A 26,379-nucleotide genomic window follows, 5' to 3' on the forward strand; every position below is an offset into this window, starting at 1 on the left:
GGAGGACGTTGCCTTGTCTCCTTTCCTGCCTGTGCCAATGAGTGGCTCACATCAGCGTCCAACACGCACTGGTTCCACACTCAACAGCGCAATGCAAGGTCGGTTAGCGTTAGTGTGTGTAATCCCGAACCTACACAGCTTTCTCCCTTTCAATGTGGGAGCTGAGTTTAGATCAAACCAGACAGAAAGGTAAGCAGGCTGTGGGGGGGGGGAGGGGGGAGAAAGCTTTGTTCAGGTAAAACGATAAAGAAGTGAATCCAATTTATTGCACACAGACAGATTTATTTCATCCTCCCCTAAAAAAATTCCCAGATGAAGTCCGCTAATGTCCAGCATTTCAGTTCAGCAGTGGGCTGGTAGTGGAGCTCCAGTGCTCTGGGGTTAGCTCCAGTGCTCTGTGTTGCTGGAGTTCACTAACTCAGGTCAGTTGTTCACTGACCCCCAATCGCTGATGTTTCCGCTGTTTCCTGACACTCGACAAGGTGGGTCCAAGTCCGCTGGCGTATTCCGACTGAAGCATCCTGGTCAACCGCATCTTGTAGGTGGCTTTCCCAGTCAGGCCAGAGCTGAAAAACGGCAATGAGAGGTCAGGATAACAGGCAATCATAACAAGTCAGAGGAACAATTGTTGATGGGAGGTGATGTTAAAGCACAGAAACAGGCCTTCCACCTTATTGTTTCCCGGGCAGTGCAATACCTTAGGCAAGTTTCTTTACTCCACACAGACGCCTCTGTTTACCTAACAGTAAGCAGGAACTCAGTTGTTAGTTGATTGGCGGATTGCTTTTCCGGGGGTAATAATCCCTCAAAAAAAAAAAAAATTTGGTCACTAAATCCAAGACTATTTGTGGGGCACTGATATGCGCAATTGGCTGTTGTGTTTCGCCCACAAATACACAGTCAAGTCACTATATTCAGCAATATTCAGTATATTCTGTGAAGACCCAATGAGGTGCTACACCAAATGCAAGGATTGTTATTATATTATTATTATCAAATCTACATTGGCATTGTCTTTAAGTAAAACAGCAAGTCTAATCCCAGTTTGTTTAATATTCCTACTACTCATGTATCTAATTCCTCTTTAAAAGAACTGACGGATGAACGGACTCTGCTTTGACAACACATCGCAGCAGAGAATTCCACACATAAAAATATGGCAAATATTTTAAGCTGTAATAGAAGCTGACAGTCTGTACACACCCCTGGGCCCCAGGCCTGCCCTATACACATCACTTTAAGCATCAGAAAAGTGTCTCGCTTTACTTTTCCCTCCGGAGCTCAACACAGCTTTAGTAACAAAGCAAACTGCAAGAACACTGTATATGTTGCTTAATAATAATAGTAATGCTTGCATTTGATATAGCGCCTTATCACGTCTTAGAGACGTCTCAAAGCGCTTCACAGAATATACCGTAAAGTGAATTGACTGTATGTTTTCGTGGGAGAAATGCGGAAACCAATTGCTCACAACAGTGTCCCACAAATAGTCATGGATTGAGTGACCAAATCATTATAATTTATTTTTATTATATGAGATTGTGGGACAAAATTTAATGCCGTAAAGCTTTAGACGGAAGGAAGCACAGTCATTGATCTATGAAGTCAGTCACTGTTAGAGCCGTATCTTTAATAAACCCTCGGATAATAAAAAAATGTCATTTTGTTGTTGTTGTTAAACTCTCTGCGTTAACACTTGCAGTTACTGAGCGGAGATAAGATGGGGTTTATTTGGTAAAAAAAGACATTTTTTTAAAAAAAGAAAATTTTTGTGAAGAAGGTAAAATTTGCAACGACACAAGAGCGAGAGGCAGAGAAACCGTCAAAGTTAAAACTCCCGATCGTAATAAATTTGAATTAGGAAGAAAAACTACCCGCACAGCAGCCACACATGCAGACACACGCAGACGTACACTCTCACAGGATAAAAGAGAAGAAAGAAAAATTAAAGAGACAAAAATTGATCAGCGTGGCACCAGAGGGGGTATGAACATGAACGGCAGGAAAGGTGACAACCATTCCTCACGAGCTGAGCCCGAGAGGCTGAACATTGATGGGAGATTTCAGGGCAATTCTCTGTGCTCGCCCTGTGTGAATTCTCAAACAATAGTTTAACAGTTTAATGCTGAGTTTGATTCTATCCGCGTTGCTTCGACTTCCTCCAGCCGGGAAGGCATTGAGTTCACACGGCACATAACCCCGCGTGCTCTGCCCCTCAAGGCAGCCCATTGACTGAAGCAATCCGCTTGTAACTGAGCAAGAATGCTTTGTAACACAGCAGGGAATCCCTCCGACATTCTGACAAATACACCCGGTTAGTACTTAATCAATAGCTGCTCTGATCAGCTAGAGCGCACAGACAATGTAGGGAGAGCTTAGTTCTCTGAACCCCCTCATCACAGGGAGCCACTGAGAGCAAAAGCCCTCTGTAGAGACGAGATGCCTTTAACGCTGATCCCCTCAGCTATGCTGCAGACATCAATATCAAGGAGCTATGATGTGGCTGCCATTGAACTATTTGTAAACTGAAGTGAAGGATTCTACAGGGACAAAGATGCAGCTTGCGATCACTCGCTGGCTAACACCCTCATGAATAAAACACACGAGTCAGTGCCCGGGGTAAGAAATGCCTTTCCTATTGGAGTGGTTACACGCATGGCCGGAAGGTAATATGCTGGTTAAACCGGTGAGCCGAATAGGTAGAGCGTTACCGAACACAGCCTTTAAAATGAAGGCTTATCCCAGAGTCCAGGCATCGGTTGGAAGCTTTCAGCAGCAGGCGAGATGCTCTACGATCTCCTCTCTGTACGGAATGCTACACTCCATACGGGCTGAGCTGAGCTTGGCCTGGGCCCCTGCACCAGTGCCAGGCAAAAGGTGGGACTGAACGGCACAGACCAGAGCTCAACTCGCCATTCCAGGAATACGGTTAAGAGCATCTACCTGCTCACCTTTCCCAGGTGTGTGAGGCAGGCAGTTATCTCAGCACTGCCTGCGCTCTGCAACCTTCTAAGAGCAACTTGCATTGACATCGCGCCCCTCATGCAGTTCAGCACCTCAGAGCGATTACGACACCAAGCTGGGGGATGTGGAGGTGACCGTTGGCATGGACAAAGAGGAAGGTCTGCAGGCGCGACGTGAAGATGGGGAAGGAGGGGATACGGCAGAGGGATTGAGGGAGTGTTCCAGAGTGTCGGGGCGTAGTGGCCGTTAATGTTGGAATGTGTATCTCTCCTTCAAGTCAAACACAAGGAGCCTTAGATACCAAAACACAGCCATACAGTCATAAGTTGGACAAAAACAATGCATCAGCAGCCTCTGACCAACCCCCCCACCCCCACCCCACCCACACTGCACCACCTCAGGCCTCCCCTTCTTTCTCTACACGAACCCTCTCCTGCTGCTGCACTGCAGGACAAACCAATACAAGGAAACAGGATTGTTGTTCTAATGGGGTTTGGTGTCGAGGCAGCACATGGACAGTGAGGCCCAGCTCAGGGCCGGAGTGTAATCCTGGGATGCCACAGTCAGTGCTTTATTATCCAGAGGATCAAAGCCCCAAGCCTGTCTCACATGCTCTTTATCAGCTAATCACCCTATTCATCTCGGAATAATCTGGCTGCTAAATCCTCTCTCTGTCTCCCAGCACAAGGCTATCCCCTTCCTGATGACCATCTGCTGGTGAGGGTCAAGCAAAGAGAAGCCCTCTTGTCCCCAGTGGCTACTCTGGGAACATTGGCCCCAGTCAGCACTGGCGGGAGCTCAAACAACAATATCCAGGTTCAAGTAAGATCAGTGTAACTGCATTAATCTGCGTTGCTACTAGTTTCTACGAGAGCTCTACCACATTGCATCTAACGGCGAATCCTGTGTGCAATGGTGCATGTGGCAGTCCTGGTTTATCTGTTCCACGCCCTGACTCCAGCTATTTCGTCTTTGTACAGTTTTTCTTCAAACGATAAAACGGTGGATGAAGAGAGTACAGAGTGTGATACAAAGGGCCGATAACGAGCTATGTTTGTACAATAACCGCGGCTTAGGGAAACACAAAACGCAAGCTTAATCTTCAATCCGTTCAACAGCTGCCATGTTAAATTGCGAGTCCCTGCAAAATTCCTGGAGCTCCTTAAAATCAACGTGTGAGGTGCCCAGCACTGGAAGAGTTAAACGCTGCGACTTTACAAACTATTATCGCAGCTTCAACGAGGGACAAAAAAAGGCTGGGCTGGTACAAAGTCAATCAATCCCACGCTTAAGATGTTGCTGACAATGAAAGTACAGCAGACATGGAGCAGAGAGAATGGAAGTTACTCGACAGAAAGACTCCCCACGGTCCCTGTTGTAAAGATTATAGAATAACTCCTCAGGGAGGCTTGCAGCAGAGGGTGCACCATTCACAGACAGACTGACCGACCGACAGCAGTACAACAAGCTGCGTGCAATCTCATTAGCTGAGCGGGAGCCAGCCAGCCACTGACACTGGCAGTAACAATGCTAAGCCACGTAGGGGTTTTGTTCTGGTGATTTATTTTTGATCGCGGTCGTCTCCGGCCTGTAACACACTCGCCACACGGGCTCGCGACTCAGATTAAATGGTCTGGGCTGGGCCTCGGGTCTCCCGACGGCTGAGCCAGTTTGGTTAGAGAGTAGCCGAGCTGTAGAGACCATGCAGACCTCGGGGTTCAATCCCCGGTACCTGCTGAGAAAGCATAACTCCTCACACTTGGTATCAGCGTCTCGCCCACAAAATACACAGTCAATTCACTTTACAGTATATGCTGTGAAGGGCTTTGAGACATCACGATAAGGTGCTATATCAAATGCAAGGATTATTATTATTATTGTTATTATTATCATCATGTGAACACACGCTATGCTCTCTCTACATCTCCAATGTGCTTCCTATATAGAGGAGTGTAAAACTGTGTGCGATAAGTACGTAATCCAACTACATCTTGAACTATCAGTAGTAATATTATTAAAGCAATTCCATGTTCAGCAAAAGGACGCACAATTTAAACAGGTCAACACGGTATTGTACAAACTAACAATTCTCTGATAGGTACACAATCAGCACATTCAAAGGGCAACTCTGGGTCCAGACTGAGAGTGGCCTAAGCTCTGGCCTCAGCAGCCAGTGTCATCCCCAGCCCGATGGCAACACCAAGAGGTCTGGATCACACCGCTCTTCAGCGAAACACACAGCGAGGAACCGGAGCAGATCTACACACAACTGAACTCACTGACACAAGGCACTGATGCACTGACACTGCCTGTGATGCTTGTAAATTAAATAAAACATATTGCACTGTCAAAACAACTGCCACCCCAACACAAGCTCTTTCCAAATGCGCCTCATTAATCCATTTCAAGTATCTGCCGAGCGCACCTCCATAGGTTACACACCTGCCGTTTGTTACATCAGTAAAGTCTCATTGAACACCAAGCTCCAAGGTCACAAGGAAGGAAGAAAGGAAGGAAGAAACCCACTGTGGGACACGGGTTTCAGAAAGAAAAATAATTTCTAGTGTAAGAGAACGTAAACGGCGAACAGGTCACACAACCCACAAGTGAGCAGCGACTTTACATCTATTTAACACAACACCTTTTTGTGTAAATGAAAGCACTCAAAGCGCCTTACAAAATAAGAGAACTCACTTCACAGTATATTCCTGTGAAGCGCTTTGAGACGTCTCAAAGACGTGATGAGGCGCTGTATTGAATGCAAGGATTGTTATTATTACTAAGATTGATTAGAAATTATGAATCTTGTTATGGAGCCAAATATAGCTGATCTGCACCAGCGATGTCCCACACAACACGAGGAACGGACAACACGTTAACATTTTGGGGAGCATTTGGCTGCGGACGGAATATCAGCCAGGATAAAATGGAGCAAAACTCCAGGTTTTTTTCAAACATTGGCCTGAGCGAGCGTGTGATCTCTCCGTGTCCACCCAAATCATTTTTTTTCTCAAGGGGCAGATGGGATCGCAATTAAAAAAAATATGAAGGGTGAACGCAGGGTAGCCCAGCATCTTTCTGCGACCAGCTCGTCTGTAACAGTCACTACACAAGCAGAAAGGAGAGTGGGAAGGTTAACTTCAGATGAAGTCTGCTCCCGAACCCATCGGACTAAAGTTCCTCGCAAATGAATGAGTCCAACTTGCCAGCTGACGGGAGCATCCTTATCTGACAGGCGCTCACGTTACACAAACCTCCCCTTTCTCATTGTGTAGCTAACAGCTGTTGACTGCACCAGCTCCCCCCTCCCCTTCCAGCAATCCCTCGACACACAGAGGGAGATAAACCAAGGTTTTGAATCGGGTCAAACGTAAATCGTTGTCTATTCTATTAGTGGCAGCACAAGCTGTGATGTGACACCTCACCACTGGCATTACAGAGACTAGTAAAAGAGGTTATCAACACTGAAAGAGAGACTTTAACAGACTCTTAATTAACATCATTCACCCTTGACAAGTGAGACAGGACTGGCTTCCCACAATAGTTGGAAGTTCCTACATCCCATGCTTCAGATGAGACGTTAAACCTGTCTGTCTGTTCAGGTGGACGTTAAAAAGTCCCGTGGCGCTATAATAATAATAATAATAATCCTTGCATTTGATATAGCGCTTTTCACGTCGGGAGGACGTCCCAAAGCGCTTCACAGAACACACTGTAAAGTGAATTGACTGTATATTTGTGGGCGAACGCGGCAGCCAATTGCGCACAGCAATGTCCCACAAAAAGTCGTAGATTGAAAATGACCAATTTATTATTGTTTTGTTTTTTTGGAGGGATTATTATTAGGCTCTGTGTGGAGTAAGGAAACTTGCCCAAGGTTTCGCCCTCTGCCTGGAATTGAACCCAGGTCTCTCGCTTGCAAAGCGAGTGCTCTAACCACTGAGCAACAGGACTCCACAGCTATGAGAAAGGAAAAGGGAGTTTGTCTCTCCTGGTGTCCTGGCCAATAATCCTCCAAATAAAATCGGTCACTCACTCCATGCTGTCTATCAGATATTGCTGTGGCCAACTGACTGCTGCATTTTGCCCACAAAATATGCAGTCACGGGAGTGGGGTGGGGGAGTGCTTGAGGTGACAGTCAAGCCTGACCTTATCCTGCCATCCCCACACACACAATAATAATCCTTGCATTTGATATAGCGCCTTATCACATCTTTGAGTCTCAAAGCGGCTTCACAGAATATACCGTAAAGTGCAGTGACTATATATTTTGTGGGTGAAACGTACATCTTGAAGCAGGGGATGGGGTTAGAGATTAGAAACAGAGAGCCTCTCTGACTTCTCTCTCCGTAGCCCAGGGACACTTAAGCAAGTTGCAGCGATCGACTAACTCAGCACTGGCTGGGATTCAAACCAGGAACCTTCTGTGTGTCTCAATTTTTGCACTGAGCTGTAGGTTTACCAACTGAGCTCCAGCGGAAGCCAGATCACACATCAGTGGCTTAATATTTGCAGGCGGTTTCAAGGCTCAGGTGCAGTGATACGTACCCAGCTCTCGGGTAGGTTATCTGAACCTCACTGGTGTCTCCTAGTCCTTTCCAAACTTGGGATAATGAGGACAGAAACACTTGAGGGTAAATATAGAGTCAAAGCCACTCCAGAATCTCTTTTTTTTTACACACATATTGAAAAACACAATTAACAGAACACAGCACACAAGGTGAATGAGCTAGTCTCTAGCCTCGAGGAGAATAGCATCTGGAGCATTGGTTCCCTTCTTAATAATAATAATAATCCTTGCATTTGATATAGCGCCTTATCACGTCGTTGAGACGTCTCAAAGCGCTTCACAGCATATACTGTCAAGTGAATCGACTGTGAATTTTGTGGGCGAAACCGGGTTTCCGACTGCAGGTCCCAACTTCTGTGCTGTGGGTTCCTGAGTACATCAATACCGACGATTAGTGAAAATGGTACCTCCTGACCTTGTGTTGCTCCAATCCCCCCCTTCCCCTGGGTGCAGCCGCAGATAGTAAATGAGCATTGAGTAAAATTAACAAGGGCAACACCCTTGTTAATTTTACTACAGGGTGACCAAAAAGTCGTGATACCATTACAATGTCTAATATGTCTTAAGGAAATAATATTTTTGTTCTTGTTTAACATAACATAGGGCAGCTTCACGACTTTTTTGGCACGCTGTATTTCACAGAATCATACACTATTACGGCACAGAAGGAACCCAATCAGCCCTGCTCCCCCGCTCTTTCCCCATTGCCCTACAAATTTTTTTCCTTTTCAAGTACCTATTCAATTCCCTTTTGAAAGTTGTTATTGAATCAATTACTTCAGTCAAACATTTGTGGTCAACATCAATCACCGAGCCAGCTCTCACCGTTCAGGTTTCCTCTTCCGAGGGACTCCCAGCTTTCCCCCCAATCTCTGTGGGGCATCTCTCAGCCCGAAGCTCTTGGCCGCATGTCCCAGGTGAAGGTTCTTCACGTAGAAGATGTGCTTCAGGTCGCTGGGGTAGGTGGCGTAGGCTCGGATGTATGATTGTAGCGCTGGGGAGAGAGTGTAAGATAATGACAGTGAGCGACCACACAACCACAGAATGTTTACAGCACACAAACAGGCCATTCGGCCCATCCAGTCTGTAATGGCGTTCGTCTTCACAAGAACAGCCTAATCTAATTATAAATCATATTGCCCTCTCAACCTTTTCTTCTCCAGCCTCAACATGCCCAGTTTACAATAATAATCCTTGCATTTGATATAGCGCCTTATCACTTCTCCGAGATGTCTCAAAGCGCTTTACAGAATATACTGTAAAGTGAATTGACTGTATATTTCATGGGTGAATCTAATCGCTCCTCATTGTCCAGATCGTCCATCCCCAAAATCATTTTGGTTGCCCTCCGCTGCAATCTCTCAATTGCTGCAATATCCTTTTTATATTGCGGTGACCAGAACCGCACACTGTATTCCAAATGCCGTCGCAACGATGATTTATAGTGTCAGGATTACCCGCCTGCTGCTTGCTCTCTGCACCCTTTAATATCCCTCTTTCTCAAACATTACCCGATTCCTATTAAAACTGATTTTCCGCTTTGTAGGAGGAATTGTAACAACTTGCATTCACATTTCAGTTTTCCCGGAAAATAAGCATCTCAAAGTGCTCTCACGTCTCATCCAAAGGACGGCACCTCTGACAATACAACATTCTCCCAGCACTGCACTGGACTGTCAGGGTAAGCTGTGAATTCGAATTAAATTCGGAAGTACTCATGCATAAAGGGGGAGGAGCAAGCGAGGGGAGGAGGTTCTCCTTCATCATGATCACAAGACAGACAGAATCCACATTGAGAACACAATAAAAACAACAAACACTTGCATTTATACAGTGCCCTTCAAGTGGGGTAGTCTTGGAGCGCTTAAAGATTGATTATCCCGGGCAGGGTGAAACCTTAGGCAAGTTTCTTTACTCCACACGCCTCTGTTTAGCTAGCAGTGAGCAGTAGGAACCCAGTTGTTAGTCGATTGTTGGATTGCTTGCTGAGGGTAACAATCCCTCCAGAAAATAAGAATTTGGTCCCTCAATCCACAAGTGTTTGTGGAACACTGCTGTATGCAATTGGCTGCCGTGTTTTGCCCACGAAATACAGTTGATCCACTTTATCAATATCAAATGCAAAGATTATTATTATTATTATGATTATTAATACCCAGCTTCTTTATCTAACAAATGAGATCTGAGCTTCACCAGCGAGCGACCAGAAGCTGCCTGCACGACACAGGCGAGCAGAGCTGCTCAAGCTCACGCGGGAACCTGTGAAAGTGAGGAGATAATGGAGCTGTTTCACACTGACGTTCTCTGCTCTGAAGGCGGATTTCAACTGAGAAGCTGTTTACACAAAGTTTAAGTGGAATTGAGTAAGCGGCAGACGCCAGAGTTTATGAGCAATAATAAAACGGTCATTTTATGGATTTGCGGCTGACGAGAGCTGGGGAATTTCTCAGAGTTTGGGTTTACTGGGAAAAGTGCGATCATTTGAGCTCAATGCCTTTCAATTAAAGCTGCAATCAATCCTCCTAACGTCAACACTGTCTTCACCTATTTATTGATTGATTGATTGATTGATTGACGCCTGATAATCCCTCAAGAAAAAAGCAATAATAAAACTGATCACTTCAATCCACAACTGTTTATGGGACACTGCTGTGCGCAATTGGCTGTCGTGTTTCACTCATAAATATAGTCATTTCACTTTACAATATATTCTGTGAACTGCTTTGAGACGTCTAGAAGACGTAGTCTAACCAATGAGCTGCAGGACTCCACAAATGCAAGGATTACTATTATTATTATTAATATTCAGCGGCTACATATGGTAACACACACTTGGGAATCAGACATACTTTGACTTCTCAAGCCCACTTGACAAGAGTACTGCGCACCTCCCCTGCACCCACACCCTCCTCTGGGATCCCTCTCAATGTCTCACTCAAGAGCCTATAAGTCGTGTGACATGCAGCAAGCAATGTTGCTGCCGCATTGCATTGACCCAGTGGTTGCATGTGTTGTAAGGCGCTGCAGTGTTGCAGCAGCAGCTGCCCACAGTGATGCAGCGGCCGAGCTGGAAGGGCCACGCCATCGCTGTGCTTTCTGACAGATGTAATTTTTCAAATTGTGCCAAATTAGCCAAAACTACAGAGGAGAGCTGTTCAGCTCTGACCTTTCAATCAATCCAGCTGCCTGTCCTGTCTCAGGAGTGAGCAGTTTGCCTGCTCTTCCTGTCTCTTTGCTTTCCAGCACTCCCTCGTGCTCTGAAGGACATCGTCCAACTGCTGGAAGGAGCAAAGCAACACACGTATAGAATATATACATAATTATATATATAATATGAATAAATAATCAAATACTTTGTGCCGTGCAGTTGGCTGACGAATGTTAAATCAGCCGCATAATAAAGTAGTTATGAAAGACTTAATTATGAGAGACTCAATGCTTTTTTAAGCCAGGCTTTAGCTTCTTAACAGCACACGGCAACATTTTGGTAAGAGATTGAGATGTCCCACAGAACATTTAAGATACGGTGGATTTTAAATGTCACAATAAACGGGGTCAGGAACTAACATATCACGTTAGTGAGGCTACTCGACAATCCGAATTTACACATGTACAAAGCCCTGTACAGATCACTTTCTACATGTGCAGTAAGTTGTCCAATTCCCCATCCCCTTCTCCCCAACCCATTCCCAGCTAAAGGATCCAAACCAACCATCACGTCCTTAAAAAGAGGTCAAAATGTTCCCTGCACCGTCACATGTTGGAAATGGAGGCAACTCATTTGGTTTACCTGCAAATGCAGACGTGCTGGAGTTTTACCTAATGTACCTAGGGCTGAATAGTGTCCAAACTTACCAATGGTTTTGGTAACATCAATAAAGAGACTCTCCACCCTAATCAGCAAATGAGGATTAAATTAAAGATCATTACCACCACCAACAACAAAAAGGACGTAGACTTGTACAGAGGCTTGTTGGGATGTGAGATGTCTTTCTGTACTACCAATGGGTATTGAATCATAGGAAAAGAAATATTTAAAAGGATAAATATTTGAGGGAATATAATGTTCAAAGGGCAGGGAAATGGCACGAGTAGATAGTTGAGTGACGGAGCTTGCACCAACACATACACAATGAGCCAAATGGCCTTCTCCTGCACGATAAACTATATGCCCAATATTTAGTTCATATTAATATCTAATGATTAGGATTAAAAAAATAAGTGAATCAAAGCCTACACTTTTCTAGTATCTGATAAGATAGGCAGTAGAAAACAGGAACAGAAGAATGATTATACAACCACGGTCAATGTCACAAATATTATTAAAACCATAATTAATGCTAAACTCTCTCACACCGTCAAGTGAATTCTTCGCCAGATCGATATCTATTCCCCTCTTGAATTTGCTGACACAATCTCCCCCACCCCACCCACCCCCCCCCCCCGGGCAGTCAGTCAATGTCACACATTCAGTGTTTGCTAGGCTTGCACGAGTCTATGAGGTTGCACTGTACAGTCTCAAGCTGTGCAGAATGTGGGCTGAATGCAGTTCCCATTATCACTTCACAAGTTTCCCATATTAGAATAACATGGAGAGCAAAGTCTTTAAAGATATTTGATACTGTTTATAATAAATTGCAAAATACGGTAGTTTCACCCCTTGATGTTGACGGACCTATATTGGGACTCGCTTTTAAAAAAAGTCCTAATTCACTGTGGACAAACGACCAAGGGTTAAAGGTAGAGAATGAAGTCACTAACCTGTCTTGGCTTGCAGAAGGGTCTCTTTGGTTGAATGCACGTAGTTTTCATATTGAGTCTGCAAAGCTGTTGCTTGCTCTCTTGCTGCCTGAGAGGCAGGGAGCTGGGACTGTAAGGAAAAGGAAAACCGGGTTAACGCTTCCAAGTTCATTCTGACAAAGAAAATCTGTACGGCCAGCCACGTTAAGGCACCAGTGAGAACGGTTCCTAATGTCGGCCATTGGAATCTAGACCAAAGCAGGAAGCCCACAATGTTGCTCACCTAGTGTTTGGTCGATTCCCCAGCAATTTAAAAATCACATCAGCACTGGATCTTTATTCTCATTTACAAATCACACCACAGGCCGCAAATGGTTAAGGACAGGTGTTGAGACAGAAATAATAGAGCGGTTTACAAGAGATTTAATAACAGCAAAATTACTGAATAATCACAGAGGGGCAGAGGAGGTTAATCCCTTCAATATTACTGAAAATAAACACAAGAATGTAGCTAAAGATCAGCCCGTATCAGGCAGCTCTCTGTTATTTGTGGGCTGCATCAACCACTACCTTTCCTGTCGCCCGCCTCTCACAATCTCTCCGGTATTAATATGAATGCCAAATTACTTTATAAAATGATTGACCTTTCCCTGAGGACCTGGCGTTGTGTTATTAAAGAAATAAAGTTTTTTTTAATAATGGAAGTGTGTTTTTCTTCCCTTTTACTGTTTAAAATTAATGAGAAACTATCACAGTTGCTGGGGCGAGATTGAACTGTGCAGTCGGCTCCATATAAGAGTGGAAATCCTTCTGAGATCTGAGTAAACATGGACTCAGCCGCTGATCCCCTGGCTGGATATTGTATACGGTGAGTAACACTTCTTCCAATAGATGGGGGGGGGGGGGCAGGAGGGAGTGGGAGGGGGATGAGGGAAAGGTTGGGAGAGGAAACTGAATCGTGCAAAGGTTTAGAATTGTAATAACCACTTTTATATTGAAAAACACCTTCAGTGAGAGCAAAGAGCTTGCTGCAGATTCCACAAAATTGGGTCTAATCAGAGACTTTCAAATGGCATTTGTTTGGGGTAACGTGCCAGGATTTTCCTAACCTTTTACGCTGAACCCAAACATTGAGCGACTGCAATATTGCTTTATTGCATGCGAGCATAATGATTGACGATGGAATAAATGCTACACAATCCTTCTATCAAACATACTCATCACAAGCTACAAACGTTGCCAGCTGTTCCGTTCTAACCATTAGTGAAGGGACACTAATGGTCAGAACGGTGGCACGCTCTCCTGAGCCAGCCAAAGTTGCACGTGTCCCGTCTGATTTTAAATTCTTTATTTCAAATTCTGTGTAGCAGAACCTCGCTATCAAAAACAGTCGATAAACTATTTAGTCTCTTGGTAAATGTGGGATTTGGGTTACCAAATCAAGGGTGACAAAATTATAAAAGTCTGTAGCAGTTAAGTCTTATATTTTCTGAGCACTCTGTTCCACCCACATCAGCAACCGTTGGGTCTAGTTTGGACTATCAGTGTTGTTGCTCCACATTCATTGCAAAGAGGGTCATGTCATCTTATAGACTGAGGGTGGAGAGATCCATCCCCTTAATGAATGAGTTCTCTGACGGTTTAAGAGTTAAGTGCGTCGGGCCTTCACGGTAAACAGTGACTTTTCCGCATTTGATGCGACATTAGGTGATGTTTAAACAAGATTTCTGTACCCGGCAACCGATCTGGGTACGGTCACTCTGTTCAGTGTTCACGCCTGGCAGTTCGAGAGGCCGCTTTCTGCGCCGTGCAGTTTTGCTTCCCTTCAGGAGCAGTGTGACGCATGTGAGCAGAAGTGGTTTCCGTTCAGCGCCACGTCACCTCAGGACTGTGCACAGTGCCGAATGCACGCTGGCTCAGGAAGCGGCACCATCTTACACCTTCGTGTTTCCAAATACTCCATTCATCATTCTATTAATCAATAGAACATTCAATTACAGGGGGGATCAGTGGCTGCATGCTTAATGTAGCAGCTCCAACGCAGCTGCTCTCGATGCTGAACTCCTGCAGTGCATATTACAAGCCAGGGAGACTCGAGGTGGCAGTGCGCACTGGAGCCTAATTTCTCAGTAAAGCTCAACTCGTCACAAAGTTGTATTGTATCAGTCCTCAGACTCCCAAGAACTGGTTCAGTGGCACGGAATTAGGAACAGCCTGCAAACGTTTTGAGATTTTGAAGTAAAGTTCAAGTGTTGGCATTTTATTGCCGCCTGAACCCAAGAAAACAATCACAAATCGTGAAATGATGAGAAGCTGCAGGTAACAGTGCAGCAAATAGAACAAGAGAAAGAACTTGTGTGGTGATTTGCCTGCAAGGAACATAGGAACAGGAGTTGGACATTCAGCCCCATGAGCCTGTTCCGCCATTCTATTAGATTATGGCTGATCTGTACCACAACTCCAATTACCCGCCTTAAAGGTAATAAAAACTGCCATGGGGAAAATGAGCAATCAATCTGCAAGATTGTTAACCAGCACATCAGGAGAAATGCCTTTCTTTTCCTGTATTGTCAGGGCCTTTCATGTTCACAGGCAGATGGACGCTTGGAGTGACATCTCATCTGAAGGATATCACCTCCGACCTTTCAGCACTCCCCCGGGGAATGTTAGCGGAGTGTCGGCCTAGGTGGGAGCTGAAGGCCAAAGATTTTGAAGATGGCCATTTTCCTTTGTGCTCCCACAGCAGTGCCTGTCGGACTGCAAGTGATATGCTCAACTTAACGCTTGTTAAATGAAGCTCTCGCCAAACTCCATAAATGGAGCCAGAATGGTTTTGAGAAGATAGCATGGATTGAGGGTAGACAATTGGCTCATTTATCCTACATCTACCTGCCTTCCATCTGCCTGCCACAGACTGCTTCACTGAAATTTTTCACCGCTTCCACCAGACTCCAACTGAGTGAAACACCAGCACCTGATTTTACTAACTCCTCTGGTCAGCACTTCTACACAGGTGACCCTTTCCTAGGACCCTAGAAAAGCATGGGGACCACCCTGCTTTACACGGAGTTTGATCGTGGCCAGGAATTTTCATTCCATCCCTGACAAGGCACTTAACTTAACCAATATTTTGGACTCAAAGAGTCAATCTTCCGTGTGCTCCACTGTGTAACCTTGCTTAAGGCCGAATCATTTCCTCTTGTACTGAATTCACAGGCTGTTGTTCTTGTTTGTACGCAGCTCATTTGCTGAGTGATCCATTATCAATGCCTCATCGATGCCTCACGGTGACCCTATTGTGGATCAATTTGTTGTTGTTGTTATCCTCCCTAAATCTTCTGCTATTCAATTCTGGGAGTTTCAGTAACATACCACCCTTACATTCCCAAACTACTCTAGTTCCCACTCTGCAAAAACAATTCTTTTTTCAAGACAAGGTGTCCAAAACTGCTTATAGTATTGGAACACATCAGGAATTCAGTGCCAAAGAGATAAATGATGCGAAAAATAATCCACTCGCTGAGCCAACGTCCCAGGATTGTTCCCAGTGGAGCAGTCTGAGGCACCATAGCTCTGTGTATACAGTGGAACTTTAACCTGGGATTGCTACTCAGCGGCGATAATTTGATTTCATTAAAGTGCCGAACACCAAACGACTGCAGCAGATAGATAGCAAGTCTCTCTGTAGCTTTTACAAACGCAGGGAAGAAAACAAATAAAAGCTTCTTCTAGGTAGCTCGTGGCACCAGCCTGCTTTCACATGCAGGATATTGCGAGTCTCAAAATGGAAATAAGAGATCTTAAAACACCCGGAGCTGGGGAAGGAGAAATGATCAATTAAGACAACGGATGAAGCGGCCCTTGAGTTGCAGCTACTTTTAAAGTGGGAACTATGTGGTTGTTTACATCATTAGCACTGTCTGCACACGGAGCAGGTCCCTGCTGACAAGGAAAGCAGCACGCGGTATTCTCTCTGGTAGGGAATCCGCACAGAGCAGGTAACTAACTGCAGGGGGAAGTACTTTGAATGTGAAGTGTTTACCTCTAGATGTGCTCCCGGTATCGCAATCACATTCCGACAAATCGCTTTCGAAAGTAATGGCCTTTTAATTGCTGTCTGAAGGTGTGAAACAATGAGGCGGATGTAATCTTGCGATGGCAGTGAGCACAGGCCCGCAGAGTGGCTGTGCACTGGTGTGCGCTGTCCTGGTAGCAAAGTTATTCTTTCTTTTTTTAATATAACAATAATAATCCTTGCATTTGATACAGTGCCTTATCACGTCTTCCGAGACGTCTCAAAGAGCTTCACGGAATATACTGTAAAGTGAAAATTGACTGTGTATTTTATGGGCTATAATATCCTGACATCCCACGAGTGGAGAGAACATGGTCTAAGCTCATAGCTCCTGTGTGCTCACTGTCCCATTGCAGCCCAGTCAGATAGTACACACACGAGTCACACAGCTTTTACACACACCCAGGAAGGCAGTCAGCCTGACCACGGGACGGAGGGGAGTTGTGGCACCATGAGGAGCAAATAAGAGAGGAAAAAATACAAACTAAAAGGATCACATCATCGGGGGGGCGGGGAAACAGGGTGGAAGGGGATGGGGGGAAAGACTCACCCATTCAAAATAAAATAAAATAAAAAAACGCTTAACCTCCATCCTGCTCTACACCAGCTTTAACCTCACGGCTATACTCTCCTTTAAACCTGTAGCAGGTTGGCTACAAAATAGTGATGATTATTAAACACCAACATCTGTCAAATGTGCAGATGTGGCACAACGCCATATGGAGTGTAACCTCCAGGCTTAGACCTGTGACTAAAGTGAGGACTAAAGGAAGGTTCGGCTGGTGTTCCCTGAACATACCGTGGTTATCGCTCCCAGAGATGCCTCGCGCACAGATGGGAAGCCTGGTGGGCCTGGGACCCGAGGCAGGAACTGAGCACGGCTCTAGTGACCTGTATGTCTTGCTTTAGCAGCGATGTTAGGCAGTGCAGCTTGGTGAAGATTTGCAGATAAAGTAGTTCTCTTTGCTGAGTGCCATCTGTCTAGAGCTGTGTAACCACTGCACACACGGCCCCCAGTCTCGTCAGGGAGGATGTCCTTATCCATGTCCCAATGAGCCGGCCTTTGATGCTGTTATTTGGGTGGCAGCGGTCACAATCCCATTAGAAATACCCCATGGCGGGGTGAAGGCTTCAGGTGGTGCCAGTGAGAGCAGAACCAAGTCTCCTTCTGTCTCAATGATAGATCTTCTGCAACTTGAGTGAATGAATAATAAACAGCTCAGCAACAACTGCCGCTCAGACTGGGAGTCCACAATCGGCATTGAAACCTAGATTCCTTTTCACACCTGAAGCAACAAAGGTGTCTCACCAAGGGCATCCCTCAATCAGAATCAGTTGTCCCACCAGGGCCGCCTTCACTATCTATTAGAACCAGTAATTCCTGTGAAAGGTTACATAGGCAATACCAACCTTTCACACAAACGCTAGCGGAAATCTGGAATTCTCTCCCTCCCCCAAAAGGCTGTTGGATGTTGGATCCATTCAAATTTTCAAGATTGACGTGGATAGATTTTTGTTAGGTCAGGATATCAAGGGATATGGTGCAAAGGCGGATATTTGGACTTGAGGTAAAGATCTACCATCATCTAATAGATTGATGGAGGCTTGAGGGACTGAATGCCCTACTCCTGTTCCTATGTTCCTATGACAGGGGAGAACTCCACGGGTATTTAGACGGACTCTCTTGTGTGAAACATGAACATCTTCAAAAACGCTAAGCGACAAATCGGGTTATCACACACCTTGTGTCCAGGTGCCTTTCCTTTTCGTTGTTCCACTGTCAGAGCAGACATGATGCTTTCCAGCTTGATCTCAGAGACCCTGAAGAAACAGAGAGAACAAAGAAAAGCTGACTGACTGGTGCTGCAGCCAGTGGCAGGGCATCTGACCAAGAGCTTTTGGCTTTTGGTAATAAAGCTGTGAGACCCCCCATGTGGGGGCTCCTGGTCTCTGACCCACCTTTGCTCTGCTCTGAATTGCCAGGAACTCAAAATTGAGAGAGTTAATATCAGGGGATTTGGCACTAGCTGATGCTGACAGGGACGCTGCTCAAAGCCTCTATGTAATGGCAACGCGGGAAAGTAAAGAACGCTGGCACGATAATCTGAGCGGCAACACTCTTTTACCAAAGGCAGATTCCATCAACATAGCCTTTCAATCAAGAGTAATACTCTGGGAAATCCCAGGGTGTGACGCGTATCCTTAAGAAATTTTACGTTAAACCCATTCGCATGGTCTTCAGCCGTGTCAAATTTAGTGCGTGGAAGCCACAAACCGCAACGCAGGAAATTAATGCATTTCCCGCAAAGAAGCCATTTTGCCACCTGTACTAGTCAACAAACCTCGTACCTCAAGACATAATGCAGCTCAATGCCAAACCCACTGCTCCACAAGAACAGCTCTTCCCCTGAAAAATATCCTGAGAATCCATCAGAGGTTACCTTCCAGCCAAAATGTTATCCCATAAACTTGGGACTGGTAACAGAGCTTTGAGTTAGTTGACAGAGCTCATTATATACTTCACTGTGAGCCTCTGCTGTCAGCCTATGTTCGATGTCGTTCTTTATGTTTTTTTTCTTGATTTTCTTTATATTTTTTCTCTTTCAATATTTTTTCTTTGACATTTTCCCTTTTCATTTGGCTACATTTTTTATTTCCTTCCAGCACGCCCCATTCTTCTTTCTCTTCCAAACTTTTATTTACACACTCACTCCTTCTCTCTCTCTCTCTGTGTCTTTCTCTACCTCTTCTTCCTTTAAGACACATTAGAAACGTTATTCAGAAAGAGCTGCTTTAGATTGTGCCGAAACGCCGATTTCCTGCGTAACTGATTAATGTGTGTCAGGAGAACATGTGCAAGCTGAAGGGAAATGTACTGTACGACAATTATTGTGAAAAGGTTAATGAAAACATCATGGATTAAAATGGTGGGGGGAGGAGGGAGTAATCATGATAGCTCTGATGTTTCCATGCCATTCTCTACTGGCAAGCTGCCAGGCACCAATCTCCGAGATCTCTGAACTGAATCACAGTGGGAGGCCATCACCCAAGCGTCTGTGCCAGGCTGAAGCCGCACTTGTCTTAATGAATCAGTGAATGAGCAATCATAGGACCGAGAAATTGCGAAGCTGGCTGTGGAGCTTCTGTGAGCGCTACACAAACCGAGCATGATCTATGTGATACAATAAAGGGAACGAAGGAGAAACTGTATGACACAAGACACTACAATACTCTTCAAATATTCATCAATGCACATTCATCTCTCTGTTTACAATCTGCTGCCCGACACCCGGGTATGGGTTCAGGAAATAAATATGGAATGATGCCTACATTGTAAGAAAGGTTTGATATGCAATCGTAAATTGGTCGCGGGTCAACTTGACCTGAGAAAGGGAAAAGGCCACTGGCATGAGCCCACTTAACATAAGGCTCTGCTACAAACTGACTCATAACCGACTGCCATACTCATCTCACACCAAGTCTCAAGTGGGACAGGAGATTAAAAGCTTCGCCCCCCCCCCCCCTCTCCCCCAGAGTAACGGATCTGTGGAACAGACTCCCGACAAAAGCAGCTGATGTTTTGTTGAACGACTCCTTTAAGCAGGAACCAGATAGCGTGTCTATTGTACGTGTAAGAACCGGGGAGGTGGTGATGAGTATTGAAGACGTGGAAAGAATAAAAGTTTTTTTTAATATGAAAAAAATCTGGTTGTTTCGCCCACAAAATATAGTCAATTCACTTGACGGTATATCATGTGAAGCGCTTTGAGACGTCTCGAAGACGTGTTAAGACGCTACATCAAATGCAAGGATTATTATTGTATATATTTCACCTTCAGAATCCTATCCTGTTTACTCCTGCAATCCGAAGGATTATTAAGTATTATTAAGGATTCTTATTATCTGCAATCCCTCCTTCGTGTTTTGGATTGAAATTTTAAAATACACACACACATAACACAGTATATGTACACCAGGCAGCAAGCCCATGACAGCTGAGTGTGCTCTGAGTGCTGGGAAGCACACACGGACTCAGTGAATGAATGAGCGGACAGTGGGGGCTGATGAATTGCACCGATGATCCATAAAGGCAGCTTGCAGCATGGTGCGACTCATGCCGTCACAATAAATTGCTGTCCGGTGTTATAGACCGAGCATTACCAAGACAGCTCTGACAATTTAATTTAAGCTTCGAGCCAAACCCAGTGTGTCCTTTTTTGTTTCTGTGCAGAGGACACACCAATGCAATGTCTTTATGGGCCGTGTGACTTGCACAATCTTTGTAGCAGAAGTGAATGGCTGGCTACCCTCAAAGTCTGTAGTTCCTTCGAGTTCCTTCGAGTTGCTGGACAGGGAAGGAATGAGGAAAGCCACTTGTGATGGAAGTTGTACCTTTCTATCCAGCGACCTGTCCTCGGTTACCACCAATTACATGGCCTTTGCTGTATGTTTCGGTGGACTTTAAAGATACTCCGCGACATTGAAAAAGAGAAGGGAGTTTCTCCCATTGTCCTAATAATAATAATTGTTGCATTTGATATAGCGCCTTATCAAGTCTTCAAGACATCTCAAAATGCTTCACAGAATATACTGTAACGTGAATTGACTGTATATTTTGTGGGCAAAACGTGCTGTCTAACAATCCCCTAGATAAATAGATTGTTCGCATCATTGCAGTTTGTGGGACTTTGATGTGCGCTGTTTTGTAGCAAATGGCTGTTGCATTTGCTACAAATACAGCTTCTTTCAGATTTTATCTCAGCTTCCATTGCCACCTGTGGTACCAAGTTCCATAGGAACAAGAGGAGGCCATTCAACCCACTGAGCCTGTTTCACCACTCTTATCAGATCATGGCTGATCTGTACCTCAACTCCATGTATTCCACACGTTAATACCCTAATTGATCCCCATCACCTTGAAGGTTCTCACTGCTCGATTCTCAGGGGCGTGAGGGAGAGCTGACCTTTGTGGACAGATATATGGAAAGTGTGGAAAATGTGAATCATTTAGCGTGTTATGCTAACCATGGTAAATGCGTGCACAGAGAGAATTAATATGCAAAGTATGACAGGAGATTCTAGAATCGTTTCATCGGTGCTTTACAACATAATTACAGCACCTGTAACTTCTTCCGCACTGGCGTGTTTGCCCACAGCTGGCACAACTCACACATTAGGCTCCGCCCGATGTGTCCTCAGATAATTAATTGAAAGTGGATGACTAGACGCAAATCACCTGGTAACCTGGTTAAAGGACCCGGGTTGGAAGCACTGACCTGATCTGCCGAGAGGCCAGGAGCTCCGCATACTCCACTTCGGATGGAGTGAGGAAGAGCAGGGCATTCCCACAAGAGCCGATCCGTGCGGTCCGGCCCACCCTGTGAACGTACTCGGCGGGCGAGGGTGGCGCGCTGTACTGGAGAAAGCAGAGAGGAAAAGAGAGTGAGCTCTCCGCTCTCATCCTCTGTCTCCCTTCCCGCACTACTGTCATCGGCAGTGATAGTACGACTGATCATAGCAGTGATAGCACAACTGCTACCCAGCCCGCAGGAGAACAGTGTGATACAGCACAACAGTCCTTACTGCCTGAGAAAAAGGAAACTTCACATCCCACTGGTCTTCCATTGTAGACTGACTACACTCATTTCCATTCCTGTATACTCAACCGCTATAATGTTCATCTCCCTTCACAGTTACTTAACTCCACCTAACTTGGGTCTGAGGTGAGTGACGGTTCTAGTTCACGTTTGGCTGTTAAGTCACACTGAGAGCTTCCCCTCATGTGGGAGTTGAGGCTTCAGCTCATCATTTCTACACCCACAGGTTTCAACTATGAGCCAGACAGGCTGGTCACCCATCAACAGTGCCTTGGATTACTGCGGAGCTGTAGTTAAACCCGGGGGGATGGGGGACGGGTCGCTTATCTCCAAACCAGTGCGCTCACTTTATTGAAGTGGAAAAGATGAGGCACTAGGATTCAAAATCACATCCTCCTAACTCTGCTCCCCAGTCTGCTCTCTGCGCAGCAGGATGCTACACATTTAGCATTTACACATTTAGCTTTGGTATTTATAAGATCGCACATGAACCGTACCTCACTGCCTGGATTCAGAGAAACAAAAGGAGTTCAGCAGAGCTAACTAATAATGTGCCTTTCGCAAGGTTTTTGAGTTTGAACGGTTGAGTACAACCATTTGAAAAAGAATAAAACCCCACATTCCTGTTTGGGAAAGGAATCTACAGGGCAGAAGCCAAATTTGCAGGATGCCACATATCTCCATGGCAGCAATGTCACAGTTAACCTGTGGCTGGAGCCAGTGATACAGACCGAAAATAGCCTGTGCATATTACACCTCAGACAGGTTCCGGTACGCTGGCCAACTCCACAAGCTGTTGCAGGTGGAGGTGCTTATCCTGAAGGCAAGTAATTGCTCCCTAAAGGTCACCTTCAGTGGACAGCGCTTCCAGGACCTGTGTACAGTATAGGCTTCTCCACCTAGTCACAGGTAACCCCACGAGCAGCACCTCCGGCAATTAGGCCAGGTCTAGCTCAGCTCAGTGACTGCACCAGGCAGAGAGAAAGAGAGAGAGAGAGTTTTATATCAAAAATGAATACCAGCCCCCAGAGAGCAGTGACTTGCATCATCCTTTCACTGAGACTGATTTACTTACAACTCTAACTGGCAGGGAAAACACAAACTATATTATTATAATTATTATTATAACTAACACTGGAAGTGGGTTTAGAGTCGAGCCTTGGTTCTCAGTCACATCTTCTCGAAAGCACAGTATCTGGGGGTGGTGGGAAGGCCACTCCCCCAAGTTACGGGAGTTAACTTGTCCCATGGGTATCTAATAAATTTGGGGGGGTCTTTCCCCCTCCCCCAACGTATGCGTGTGTGTGTGCATGTGGGTGTGTGTGTGGGGTGGGGGAAGATACCTATGGGATACGTTAACTCACGCAACTTGGGGGAGGGGGCTTTTCACCACCTTCACTTGTCCTCTGAAGAAACCGGGGCGCATTTCCCAAACTAGCATCAGCACGCTTATCGTTTGTGCACAACCAAGATAAAATGTGGAAAGCCCCCGACAGACGGAGCGGGACAGGCAAGAGGAGACAGTACAGTCACAGCACTGACCGTCAGCAACCCCCCCGGCGGCCGCAGGGCTGACACGTACCTGGACAATCCACGTGACTTGGGGCAGGTCCAGGCCGCGGGCCGCGACATCCTATCAGAGAAAGAGACAGAGAGAGCAGATTAGGCGGTGCTGAGACAGGACCCCAGCAAGCCACTTGGTGGGCTACGTGATGCCTGAAAGTACAGATGGGCCGTGGGGCGAATAGTGCCAGCTTGTCAGTTGGATTCAAATGACTCATTTATTTGGTGCAGGAGGCGAGTGAGCTAATGGAGAGAGCGAACCGCACGATTCACTGGGAGAGGCCACCATTTTGCTACTGTCATCTCCCCCCGTCCTGCCAAAAGTCATTACTGCTTTCTGCAGAAAGCCAGCAGCAGGGTAGTAACCCTGTTGTCTCGGCGACAGCTTGCACCGTGCTATCAGCGAGCGAGGACGAGGGAGCTAAAGCTGTCAGAGATGCCTGGGCAACCGAGGAAGCTGGCATTTGCAGGTTAGTGCTTCTGACCAAGCTGCACAGCTCAACCAATGATCCTGATTCACCAGAATAGCAAAAACTAACAGTCACACTCAAAACACACAACGTCCATTTTCCCCAACACTCAAAGCGATTCTGTGTTCAATTGAGACGGGATAAAATGGGTCCACAATTAAACCCAGAGTGAACGGCTTGGCTGCCTTAAGCAGGGAAACGTTGCATCGTAAAATTTGCACAAGTCGGGAAATTGCAGTGAGATTAATAAACCATTAATCATCATGAAAAGTTATTCGTAAATGATACATACATACACACACACATACAACAAATGAAGTTCACTTGAGAGCACACTACACTGTCTGTCTTTCACTAAATCTGGATCACACGGGCCACACACAATGCCGAGTGCCCCACACATGAAATTCTGAACAGTTGTTCAAACGCTGCCTCTCACTTATGGGAGCAGGATTTGAACGCAGCCCAGAGTGAGATTTTGTCTCTGTCCTCTCATGGTGGCAGTGAAAGGCAACATGTCAATACACTTATAGCCAATTGCAATCCTGCCCAGCAGTGATTCGATTTCACAAACTACCTCACATTCACCAAGCTGCCCACGACACATTTCAGAAGCTTGTGTTTCCAACGATGGGTCAGAGAATGAATCCTCTGCTCTACTGCATCAGAGAGCTGGTGTTCAAGCTCCATGTCCTTTGGCACCCTATCTCTACAATCTCCTGCACTCTTCTATTCCCTCCTTTGGCCTCCTCTCTGTCCCATCACCAAGTTTCCAACCACTATACCCTGTTCCCTCGATCTCCCTTCCAAGCTCCCTCCACCTTGCACCTTCGCTCCCCATTAAAAATCTTCCTAAAAACCCATGTCTTCCTTTGGTCATCTTCACATGTTTCTTGGTAACCCACCCCTGGAAAGCACTTTGAGACCTTAACATACATGAAAAGCACGATGTAAATGCCACTTATTGTAAGTGGTCACTGTGGATCAGACCCTAAATTTGATCGCCAATCAGCAGTGGGGCAGTGCTTTGGGCTTGGAACTGTGGAGAGGCCAACCCAGGTGTCCGGCTGTCACATTGTTATCTGGAGGAATCCTCAGTATTTGAAGTTTGTCTTTGTTATTTACTGTCCGTGATGTGGTCTGGAGAGGGACAGTCTGGCAAGAGGCAGCATGGCGTGCTGTCAGGGGCTAATGGAGGTGACAGGCAACAGCCAGATTAAGCTCATGCTGAAATGTTACTTATTGGGTCAACTGCTCTGGTCACAACATTAAGAGTATTAAATGGTTGTAATTTAATGGTCCTTGCCTGTCCCGAGCTCCAAACTCACCACCTGGGAACTGCGGGCAGTCACTCGCATCCGAGCACTCTACAGCACACGTCACACCGAATGGTTGCACACTCCTGCTATGTGTACATTACAAAGGCCGATGATGGCCATAGTCACAACTGCAGGTTACGATCTGGCGCAAGCTTGAAAGTCTTCGAACTCAGTCATCTACGTAACTCTCTGGTCAATGAGTTTACAGCACAGGTACTTGTGATTAGTTGCATATATATATATATATATAATATACATATATAAATAATATACACACATTGATATGAAGATCTCAGAACCTTTGAAACATCCTACCTTTAAGTGTAAATGGATAATTGGCATTGGGAACGGTCAACAATGCAGAGAGTAGCACAGGCTGCTTGCCCCGTGTACCGTTCCTTTCACTCATGCACATATATTATTTGCGTGTTCACAAATTGACAAGAGATTTGGATTCTGTCTCAGAGACTGAACAAGGCAGCTCACTCGGCAGCTGAAAAGTGACAGTCACTCTGTCACTGAGTGAGTTTGGTCACTCAATCCACCACGACTGTTTGTGGGACACTGCTGTGCGCAATTGGCTGCCGCGTTTCGCCCACAAAATACACAGTCCATCCACTTTACAGTATATTCTCTGAAGTGTTTTGAGCAGTCTTAAAGACTTGATAAGGCGCTGTATCAAATGCAAAAATTATTATTATCATAAAAATCTAAAATCTTGTGGTAAATCTTTGCGATGATGCACATACGTAAACACATTTCCCTACAATGGGGCTGGTAAGAAAAGGCTATAGGGGCTCTGCTCGCTGCTCTGTCCTCGATCGCTGGCTGGCGACAGCTTGTCTTGAAGGAACAGTTTGTGAAGCATCATCACAAGCAGGAGGAGCTCAGAGGGGTTATCAGCACTAATTACTCCCGATAGCTGTAATTTACACTTATGCGGTGGGTGGAAATAGTCAAGATTCACACGTTTAGAGTTCGGCATCTGCCACCTTTACTGCTCAGAATGCCATCTCCTGCAGCTCAGAGCAATAGCAAGGAGAGCCAACTCTCTCTTCAGCACTGGGCCCACATTAATAC

At 45.6% G+C, this 26,379-nt stretch overlaps 1 protein-coding gene across 1 annotated transcript in view; it reads right to left on the reverse strand.

Annotated features, from left to right (window-relative positions):
* Positions 1–261: 261 nt before the first annotated feature.
* The window catches only part of ddx31 (DEAD (Asp-Glu-Ala-Asp) box polypeptide 31), a 38,131-nt gene continuing 12,013 nt past the window's right edge, over positions 262–26,379 (reverse strand). The window contains exons 15-20 of the mRNA XM_007902750.2: positions 23,530–23,580; positions 21,627–21,766; positions 18,093–18,171; positions 12,297–12,405; positions 8,361–8,529; positions 262–566 (exon numbers count right to left, since the gene is read on the reverse strand). Coding sequence (XP_007900941.1) covers positions 419–566; positions 8,361–8,529; positions 12,297–12,405; positions 18,093–18,171; positions 21,627–21,766; positions 23,530–23,580 — 696 coding nt within the window. The 3' untranslated portion in view covers positions 262–418. The remainder of the gene's footprint in view (positions 567–8,360; positions 8,530–12,296; positions 12,406–18,092; positions 18,172–21,626; positions 21,767–23,529; positions 23,581–26,379) is intronic.

Source organism: Callorhinchus milii, unplaced genomic scaffold (assembly GCF_018977255.1).
Source record: "Callorhinchus milii isolate IMCB2004 unplaced genomic scaffold, IMCB_Cmil_1.0 Scaffold8, whole genome shotgun sequence".
In the NCBI taxonomy this organism is placed as follows: domain Eukaryota; kingdom Metazoa; phylum Chordata; class Chondrichthyes; order Chimaeriformes; family Callorhinchidae; genus Callorhinchus; species Callorhinchus milii.